Below are 11,245 nucleotides of genomic sequence, written 5' to 3'. Positions count from 1 at the left end.
GACATTTTCATGAAATTTTGAACAACATACTATACTATGAGTTTTTTATGCAATTTTGAACGACACACTACTATGACGTTTTAATGCAATTTTGAACGACACACTATACTATGACTATGACGTTTTAATGCAATTTTGAACGACACACTATACTATGACGTTTTAATGCAATTTTGAAGGATATACTTTACTATGACTTTTTTATGCAATTTTGAACGACATACTATACTATGACTTTCTATGCAGTTTTGAACAACGTACTATACTATGAAATTTCTATGCAATTTTGAACGATATGCTATACTATGATGTTTTAATGCAATTTTGAAGGACATACTATACTATGACTTTTTATGCAGTTTTGAACGATATGCTACACTATGACATTTTAATGCAATTTTGAAGGACATACTATTCTATGACTTTTTTATGCAATTTTGAACGACACACTATACTATGACTTTTTTATGCAATTTTGAACGATACACTATACTATGACGTTTTAATGCAATTTTGAACGACAAACTATACTATGACGTTTTAATGCAATTTGATCGACAAACTATACTATGACTTTTTTATGCAATTTTGAACGACACACTATACCATGACGTTTTAATGCAGTTTTGAACGACATACTATACTATGGCTTTGTAATGCAATTTTGAAGGACATACTATACTGTGACATTTTTATGCAATTTTGAACAATATGCTATACTACGACATTTTAATGCAATTTTGAAGGACATACCATACTTTGACTTTTTTATGCAATTTTGAACGACATACAATACTATGACTTTTTTATGCAATTTTGAACAACACACTATACTATGACGTTTTAATGCAATTTTGAACGACATACTATACTATGACTTTTTATGCAATTTTGAACGACATATGTACTATAACTTTTTTTATGCAATTTTGAATGACCTACTATGGTATGACTTTTTTATGCAATTTTGAACGACATACTATACTATGACTTTTTATGTGATTTTGAACTACATACTATACTATGACCTTGTTATGCAATTTTGAACAACATAATGTAGAATGACTTTTTTATGCAGTTTTGAAGAACATGCTATACTATGACTTTTTTATGCAATTTTGAACGACATACCATGCTATGAGTTTTTATGCAATTTTGAACGACATACTATACTATGACTTTTTTTTTGCAATTTTAAATGACCTACTATACTATGACTTTTTATGCAATTTTAAACGACATACTATACTGTGATGTTTTTATGGAATTTTGAATGACATATTATACTATGCGGTTTTTTGCAATTTTGAACGACATACTATATACTGTGACGTTTTTTGGCAGTTTTTAACAACATACTATACAATGATGTTTTTATGCAATTTTGAAGGACATACTATACTCTAATTTTTTTCATGGTTTTGGGTGACATACTATACTGTGATGTTTTTATGTAATTTTCAACGACATGCTATCCTATGACATTTTTTATGCATTTTTTCAGAATTCCTTTGTCCTTCTTCAGAGTTAAGCTAACTTCCCAAATTGAAGTAAATACAAGTAAAAAAAAAATCCTTTCAAGCTACTGCAGTGAAGGACACATTTTCCCTCCTTTGTAATAGTTTATTTAAACTTTTTTTTTGTTGTTGCAAGATTTCAGTGCCCGTGTTGACCATTACAGCCATGTTGACTCTGGATAATTTGTTGATCAAAACCATCATCATCATCATCCTTATCCTGCATAATTTGTTTGATCTGGGAACATGATTGCCGTATTGACCCTGGATAACTTTTTTATCTTTATCCAGGACCATCACCACCATGTTGACCCTGGATAACTTTTTTTATCTTGATCTAGGACTATCAGCACCATGTTGACCCTGGATCATTTGTTCATGTTGATCTTGACCAGCAGAGCCATGTGAGCATGGTCTCACTCCGTCGAAATCCAGCGCTTGGGCAGTGATTTGCGGCATCAGAAATCAATGGAAAAGGTGTCGTTTAACGTTGGCATGATACACGGCCGGTTGAGGTTATAGTTTAACAGCACCCGGCAGCGTCAGGGGGAAACGCAGTGGGAAAAGGACGAAAGTTAAGGTGGTTAAAGTCTGTGACCAAAACATCAACATGATGAGGTTAGAGTGAGAAAGTGTTGGCCATGTTGATCCTGAATGAAATTGCTGATGTTGATCCAGGACCATCATCGTTATGTTGATGTCGACATAAACAAATTATCCAGAATCAGCTTGATGATGATGATGGTCCTGGATAAACCTGACCAAATCTATCCAGGATCAAAATGTAGTACTCTTTGTTAGTGAACAGCTTGCTAGTTAGCATAGCCAACCTAGTTAGCAAGCTAACTCGCTAACCCCACAGGTTTTTGTTAAATGTTACTGAGGATTTTGTTCAATTTTATTAAATTCAAATTGGAAAACTAGCTCTGAAGAAGTATAAAGGAATTTTGAAAGAAGCAGAGGAGCAGCACACTGTGGGTGTCCGAGGGCTGTGATTGGTTGATTGCAATGTTGATCCTGGCATGCGATGTGGGATGTTGATCCAGGAGCATGTCCTACTTGTCAAATCACACCATTCGGCATGATTTTATTATAAAGTGAAACATTAGGTTCAGTCCCTGTCCCTACTCCGATAATTTGCATATAATCCCTAAATTAAAAGGCCCCATTTGAATAATGCTGAAAAAAAACAAAAAAACAAGTAACAGGCCGTTTTATTAAATGTAAAATTTAATATACCAATGGGATTAAGACCTCATTTACTGCAAAATCCTGTTCTTGCATATAGAAAGAGCAAAATCTTTACGAAATGCCACTGATACAGTCATCCAAGGACAACACTTGTTTGACACAAGCAGAAAATAGAGCCTACTGGCACTCTGATCCAGTGATCTGCATTTTAAAAAAACAATGAAAGAAATCAATTTTCAATTAATTATCACGATTTGATTTTCCAAGCAACGTCTTTAAAAACAACAATCTGCACAGAGCATTGCATAAAAGCCAAGCTGCTGTTACAAAACATGTTACGAAACATACTTTTTTGTAAACACCAAACATTCACTTAAGTTGTGTCAATATCAACATTACAAAAATATTTCACAGTACCATTAAACAAACACATTGAGATAATTGTGTCCCCTGTGTGTGTGTAATGCTGCCATTCCTATCTCATTTATGTTTTCTGCTCATGTGTGTGAAATGGCCGTATGTTTCCAGTGATAGAAGAAAGATGGTGTGATTCATGTCATGATTATAACATCAAAAGGCTGCACTGGTTTGGTGCATGTGAATCGGACCTTTTTTCTTTCAATAAACCATAAAATGATATGTATTGTTTATTATCAAATTTGTTTTACAAAAAAAAAGAGCTGAGTCTAAAACCGGTATGGTAAGTCCTCTTAACATTTAATAAGCAACACTGTTAGCAATTGTAGATATCAACAAGTGCTATTTGACTGGTTAGATTTCCAAGCCACCATGTCCATAATGTGATTGTGACTGGTAGCAACTGACCCCTACAGCTATTCCATTTGACATCAATGTTTCCAGCAAGCTTTCTTCAGCGTTTATCTGCACACACTGTGGTGCCACACAGCTGGTTCAATATCAGCAAAGTTTCCCTTTATATTCATTGTCTTGTGTGGCGATCAGCAGTGATGTGGTGGTTCACTTTTACACTGTGATCTGTAGCCTATAGTTCGGCTTTAGCTTCTAACTATCTTTGTCTTTTGAACCTGTTGTTGCTGCTGAGTCAGTTTGACATCCTGGATATATCCTTCAAACACAGACTGTAGACCCCTCTGTCTGCTTCTCTCTGGAATCACTGTTTCATTGCTTCAAAAATAATATTTCTTCAGGGAGTGCAGTTAGTTACAGTGTGGGCTCCATGCTTACTCCGACAGCTTGTCGGACCATCACAAAGGAGCAGGGCTTAGTCAATGGTTCGCATGTGGATCAGCCTCATATCCTGCCCTCTACACACCCACATTCAACCATAAATAGCCAATGCAAAGCACATCATGAATGCTGATCCATAGAAATGACCCTGCTGATCAGTCGTTCTTCATAGTGAATCATGCAAGAACAAAGTGACTGCAGTATTTATATGTTTACAGCATCAGACTTATTGCCTCACACCTTGGGCTTACTGGCACAAATAAAACTGCCTGACTGAATGTTTCTGATTAATGTGGATTTATAACTAAAGCATGATATGAAGTGAAAGTTAATGTGTTAGAAGAATCATTATAAGTATAAGGATTCCTCTAACATTTCATTTCTACAATCTGGCTTCAATTCACAAGTACAGTTTCCGTACAGGTGCACACATTCTCCTGTCAAGTTGGTCTTTTACAGATCATAACTCTTGTGAGGGAAGCGGCGTATACCACTTTGAGGCCTAGTTTTGTGCATACCTAAAGGTTATAAATGAGACCTCAGGATGTCCTACTGCATCCAGTCATATGTTGCAGTATGCAAGCCATATTTGTAACGTGTCAATTGTTTTACAGATATCTTGAATTAATATTTTAACTAGTCAAAATGACATTTTGACATGCTGAAAAGTCATCTCCACCAGTGAAACTACATTGGTACTTATAAGTCCTGCTGATTAAATGTTAAAAGGGCATGCCGTATGTAAGGTGATTAAGAAGCACCCTTTAAATGGGCTCTATGTGAAATTCAGAGAGTATGAATTGTCTGGTTCTCAACATGGTGGCTGAGCTGGTGGCTAGCAGCTAACAGTGCTAACTCCATAAATAGTGCTTACAACAGCAACAGTGCTGACAGAGCATCCCGTTATCAGAGGCAACCATAGGAACACAGTGCAAAGCTGCAGCAATGAGCTAGCCCCTGACATACAAACATGCACTAACATGAATGAGCGGCTGGACCTGTTCACCACAACAAACCACAGAGAGGCTCAGATTACAACACACACACACAGAGGTAGCATGACTTCATTTCAGCAGATAGTGGTTTGCTGCTATATTAATGCTTTGAATGTTGCATACAGAACCTTTGGAGAAAAAAGTACAAGGCTGTTGTTTTCACAGGATCTATTTGGGCTATCTATATAGCAGTTAAAAAAAGTCAATACATTATATAAAATGATTAAATTGTTCAATTGAAAGAAGTGAAAAGTGTACATGGATGTTTGTTCCTGCTGGCAATAAGAGGTGTTTCATTATCAGACTGAATTTGTGTGAATCGTCGATCTCTATCTCCAAAAGATTTAAAAGCAATAAACAAATCTATGAAGCTGAACAGCAACCTTATAAAGATAATGTTTTGCAATTGAACCTGAACTGACTTCAATGCTGCCTTAAACTAACGCAAATCTAGCAGTGCAATAAAAGCTGAGGCATCGTCCTTTGCTTCTTAAAGGCAGAAAGCTTTTGAAGTCCTCTATGTTGTTTTTTCCAAAGAGTTCTCAGTGTAGCATACTCAGTATAACTCTACAGTGGTGACCGTCAAGTGCTTTTTTCGGATGACACTGAACACAGTTGCATCTGACACACTTTTAAGCATTTACTGAGAGAGGCTGAATGTCCTGCAGATTTTAGAAATATCTCAATAGAAATGATTTCTCTAGTCAGAGAAATTCTCTAACAAATTGGTTGTTCAGTGTCTGACTGCTGATCGTGATTGCTCCAGGGGTAGTCTTCACAGCAAAAGTGCCTTTTTTTGGAATTTCTTCATTTCCTTCCTGTTGTTCTCCAAACCAGAATGAAAAAATGCTTTTGCCCCTGGCACTTCAGAGATATGTTTCCAAGCTGTTGGACTTTTTGGGACCTTGAACCATAACTGTGAGACCTGAAATCACATTTGATACTCCTACAGCTGCTCCATCAACAGGGGGAGGGGGTCGACTTCAACTCCTGAACTTTGAGCCAATTCTCATTTGACTTGAGAGGAGCTGTTTGTGGGGAGCACTGTTTGGATAGTGGACATTTTTTCTCCAATTATTTCCAGCAAGCTCTCTTCATGTGATGAACATGAGGGTCCTTTATCTTCTGAGTTCGGCTTAGAGCTAGTGCCTTCACCAGAATCCATGAAGGCGTCTCTACTTTGGGGTTTGATAAACTGCACAGTCATTTCTGGCGCCACCATGGCGCTGCCGTGCTGGTTAGGCTTTCGGATGCAGGCGGAGAGGGTGGAGACGCAGCTCTTCTTAAAGTTCTCGTTCATGAAGGCATACACGATGGGATTGTTGAAGCTGTTGAAGAACCCGATGGCCTGAACAATGGCGATGATCATGTTCAGTGTGACACCGTCATATTTGTTCTCCAGGTCATCTGACAATAACACACAGGAAGTTTAAAACTCAAACTGATGAACTGCACGGAGACTTTAAATAAAACGGCAATACGCACTTAAAGGTCCTGTAAGTAACTTTTTACCAGAACTATTCGGTTTGTAACACAATTTAAAAAATGGCCACTTTCCCCGACTTTCCTGGTTGCCTCTAATGCAGCCTGTGGACTGACCTGCAGGCAGTGGACTTGGGCCAAATTTTCCGGAAAGAAACAAAACAAAAAAAACAACCAAAGGACGTGACCTCATGCACATTCCTGGGTGCCTTGATTTTCTTTGGCTCTGCTACAACACTAACAGTGTGCAACTGTAGCTAAGGTTAGCTAAAAAATAGAGTCCATGAATGTCAACAAACAAATGGCACCTACCACAACATAGAGTCCGCAAATGCTGTTTCCATTTTATAAATGTTTGCAGCGGCGACCCGGCAAAGATGGACCACCACTGTGCCCCTTGTAGCAACTCAAATTCAGCCAGAACAAGACAGAGACCCTGAGCGCCAGGAGTCTAATCCCAAACTGCCCTCTTGCCTCCAATCAGCACACGTCATTGGTGTCCTTACATATTAGGTCCTCGCTGTGAACCCTGGGACTGGGGTTTGCGCTGGCTGAACTTGAGCTGTCTGCTCCTGGGGGTAAATGCAAGGCAAATCAGTGATGACCCAAGGAATGACCCCTACTCTGTCTATGAATAGCTAGTACTTGTTGCCTACATTGATTAGATTGGTAAGGTTAAGGCAAGAGAAGTGGGATTTGTTAGGGTAAAAATATCAGGATAGGCCAATCAGAGGCAGAATAAGGCAGAGTAAGGCAGGCAATTCCTTCACTATCCTAAAATTCGCAAATTCACTTCCCAGGGAAATAGTGTCCTAGCGGCGGGGAGTGAGGCGTCCTCGGGCTATGCAACCAGCTATTTTTTGTCTCAATTGTGGTCTGAGAAAACAGTAAATGCATCAAATTCAGTGCTCTTTATCAAAATTTCAGTGCTCTCCGGTGCTTAAAAGAAATCCTAACATTAGCAGAAAGACTAACTGACGGTGATATTGTGGCTTTAGCTGGCTACGTTAGCTAACATCAGCTTGCTTGCTAATGCAGTCAAACTGCTAGCTAACATAGCAAAATACCATCTTGGATGATGAACGTTATTAAATTCATCCAGATTCCAGGGCTAATCTGGTTGTGAAATTCGCTACCTTACCGTTTAATCAGCTAACATTACAAAGCAACCAACAGCAGATCAATGCAGCCTAGCTTAGTTACAGCTGGCTGGCTGCCATAGACAAATTAAACTCACGTCATCAGGATGGTCTTACCAGGCTAGCCTTAGCTTGCTTGCTTGCTAACGTTATCGTTAGCAAAATATTATCTAAGGGGATTTTTCAGATGCCTTACTTGCCAAATTATTTCCCCAGCTAACGTGATACACAATATAAATTTATGTATTATGACAATCTGTGTTGATTTAGTCAACGATAAATGATGTAACGCTAACAGTACAAAATGCTTTCTACTAGCCAAGAGCTATGTAGTAGTGACCAACAAGCTACTGAGCAAATGTTAACCAGGTAGCTTTAACTTCGCTATTCTACATGGTTGGTTTAATATTAGCTGATAATGTACTTTGTAAACAGTAACAGTTTTGGCCGACGCCCAGGTTCTTGCTTACGGCTACGGAGTGCAAGCACCATGCTGACTGTAGTTCACTTAACAGCCTCAGATAAAGGTGTCAATAATAACAAGGATTTTCTGAAAGTTACTTACAGAACCTTTAAACTGTGTCAAGAAATAGTCCCTCTTTCCATTTCACATTCATACTTACAATACTCAAACAGCATGTGGACTGTGTGAAAGGGTGCCCAGCAGATGGTGAACAGCAGAACGATGGTAATCATCATTTTAACTGCTCTTTTCTTTTTCCTGTAAAAGATCACAGAAGACATGCTGACTTGTTCCAGTGGGAAATCAACTAGGGTCTAGGTACCATGTCTGAAGGGTTACTTTTAGTTCCAAAGATACCATGCCTAAAGTGTTTGGTGGAAACGAGGCTATTTATTAGGGGTATAATATTTCATAAATTTCATGTTTCCACTCGATACAACGGTGTTGTCGTATCAAGTTTTCAATACCAGAAATGCCAGAAAAGGGAAATGTCCTTGATTTTATTCATTTTAATTCATTTATTTATCAAAACTAACATCACAAGGTATGATCTGTTAGACTTTGAACAATGATGGAGTTAAGTGACCCATCTTCTGAGGTGTCTTCTTAGCAGCATATAAAAAATAACAGCTCCTTAGAAATGATAAAATATAACACTGTGGCTATAAAAAGCACAAAAAAAATTCTGAGTTTTGGAGATAATGATGTATAGATGTCGGTCTTCCCTTGAATATAATTGAACTTGATGGCACTCAGCTTGTTGTGCTCAAAGGAAATGTTCATCTGCTCATCGATGAGAGTCTCTTGCTCGTATCAGAATCAGAATTATTAATGCCGTCCTTCTGAGCTAGGCTGTTACTTTATATAGCTCAGTGGCGCTAGGTGAGTTAGCAGGAAAATGCATGCTTCCTCCTGCGTGGTGATATGGTGGGCAGGTGTAGTTCAATTGAAAGAAAATAGTTTCGACATGAAACTGCTCACAGCAGGGTCTGTGGATTATTTTGGGTAACCAGGTTATGATTTCTGGAAAGGGAAATTGCTGTTGCAAATGTATATTTGGTGCTTTGAGCACCACAAGTCAGACATCTCTACGGCTGATATATCCAACACTTAGCAACTCACACCAAATAGATCTAGACCGAAAAATAGCACCACAGGTAAGTAAAAATATAAACTTTCAATTTTGAGGTGGTCTGTTCCTTTAACATATTAGGTTGCTAAACTAAACTAGTGACTGAAAAGCAACTGCAGTCTCTCCATCCCCTTTTTGCAGGTGTAGGAGCAACAAGTAGGAATTGCTAGTGCAACTACAACGGCATGATCCCAGCCAGCTTCCCACCCACAACCACAGCCGACTGTGTACACTGAAATGCAAAACAAAGTTAAAAACACCACTCAGAGGAATTGTATCCATACTACCAGAGGGCATGATGGTGTATAAATATTTCTATGTGATAAAAATGCATTAATATGTAAAGGAGACACACGTGCTGTCTAACCTACCGTGAGATCTTATTGATCTCTCTGTGATTCATGGTGTTGAGCACTGAAGAGTCGCCCACCCTCTTGCGGATCCACAGCTCAATGCCGATGCGTGTGTAGAGGAAAAGCATGGCTGTCAGAGGGAGCAGGAAAAGAGCCACCATGATGAAGGTGGTGTACGCCTGCCTGTGAGTCAGAGAGCGCCAACTCTCCTGACAGCACACGTGGTAGTGATCATACAGGAAGTCGTACTTCACCTTTTCAGAGGAAAAGAGAAAAATTGTTAGTCCTGGAGGAATGAACCAGTCATATAAAGTAGATCAGACCTACAAGGGGGGAAGTTATGAGGCAACTCTTGGATTACTCTTTTTAACTTTTAATCACTTTTTACAGTTGTTTTTCGACCATTTTTATTTTCTCACTGTGTTGGAGTGCCCAGTCACTGCCAGCATGTCTGCTGGCCTGGGGAGAGCTGCTGACAAACATGTGACACTGCACCCACTTTAATGAGTTTCTCTCATATTCAGGGACATGACATCTCAAATGACAGAACGGGGGCAGGACCTTAATATTCTATGTATCAATATATAGTATTTCTGTTAGGACTTAGAACATTTGCAGTGTTGCTAAACATTTTCATGGACAAAATTTTACAAATGTTTTCATGACTTTTCAAGATTCAGTTTGTCATTTTTCTTATGTATCTGCATACAACAATATATACAAACAAACATTCAAACCACTGACAGGTGAAGTTAATAACTTTGATTCAACAAACATTCAAACCACTGACAGGTGAAGTTAATAACTTTGATTCTTTTGTTCCAATGCATTGTTCTGCTGGGAAACCTTTGGTTCTGGCATTCATGTGGATACCACCTGACATGTTCCACCCACTCAAACACTGTTGCAGACCAAGTACCCCCCCTCATGGCAACAGTACTCCCCATTTTAGTGGCTCCCCAGCAGGATAATGCACCATGCCACACTGCAAACATCGCTTAGGAATGGCCCAAGGAAGGTGACAAAGACCTCAAAGTATCAACCTGGCCTGCAAATTCCGTGCCATTAACCCTGGAAATTTAGAAGACAGGTCGAATCCCTGAACTTTGGTTCGGGCATTCACGTGGATACCACCTGACATGTTCCACCCACTCAAACACCGTTGCAGACCAAGTACCCCCCCTCATGGCAACAGCACTCCCCAATGGCAGTGGCCCCCCAGGAGAAAAAAGCACCATGCCACACTACAAAAACTGTTTAGATATTGGCCTGTGGAGCGTGACAAAAAGCTCAAGGTGTCAGCCTGGCTTCTAAATTCCCCAGGTCCCAATATGCTCAAGGATTCTTGTGATGTGCCGGTGTTGTGGAAAATTCTCTGCTGCTGCTGGTGAAGAATGAAATAGAGACTTCTGCTGGCCGACAAGGTTTTTATTTTCTTTGCAAAGAAAAGGTCAATCAGCACACGAGCGGTCAGAATGAAGAAAGACCCCGAGCGTGGGAAAGCTTAAACATTTATACCTGAAGACCACCTCTTAAGATGTGTTTCACTAGGGTGACCATATTTTGATTTCCAAAAAAGAGGACACTCGGCCGGCCACGACATAGCCTACTTAAATGATACTCGCAGTTTACTCAAAGATGCCTTATAATTTTAATATATTTAAAGTGTAGAAAATTCAGTTATATTTCAAAATAATATCTCTCAAAGACAGAAATTCAGATAGGCCCCAAGAGGGGACACATACACACACTAGAGTGTGGCGA

General features: G+C 39.1%; 1 protein-coding gene across 1 annotated transcript in view; it reads right to left on the bottom strand.

The window, feature by feature from the left end:
• Positions 1-2,767: 2,767 nt before the first annotated feature.
• qrfprb (pyroglutamylated RFamide peptide receptor b) overlaps positions 2,768-11,245 on the bottom strand; it is a 26,952-nt gene continuing 18,474 nt past the window's right edge. The window contains exons 4-6 of the mRNA XM_050059664.1: positions 9,500-9,735; positions 8,157-8,254; positions 2,768-6,319 (exon numbers count right to left, since the gene is read on the bottom strand). Coding sequence (XP_049915621.1) covers positions 5,922-6,319; positions 8,157-8,254; positions 9,500-9,735 — 732 coding nt within the window. The 3' untranslated portion in view covers positions 2,768-5,921. The remainder of the gene's footprint in view (positions 6,320-8,156; positions 8,255-9,499; positions 9,736-11,245) is intronic.

This window comes from Epinephelus moara, chromosome 13 (genome assembly GCF_006386435.1).
Source record: "Epinephelus moara isolate mb chromosome 13, YSFRI_EMoa_1.0, whole genome shotgun sequence".
Classification (NCBI taxonomy): Eukaryota; Metazoa; Chordata; class Actinopteri; order Perciformes; family Serranidae; genus Epinephelus; species Epinephelus moara.
Note: the sequence above shows the minus strand (reverse complement) of the source record. Positions and strands in the feature narration are given on the sequence as shown.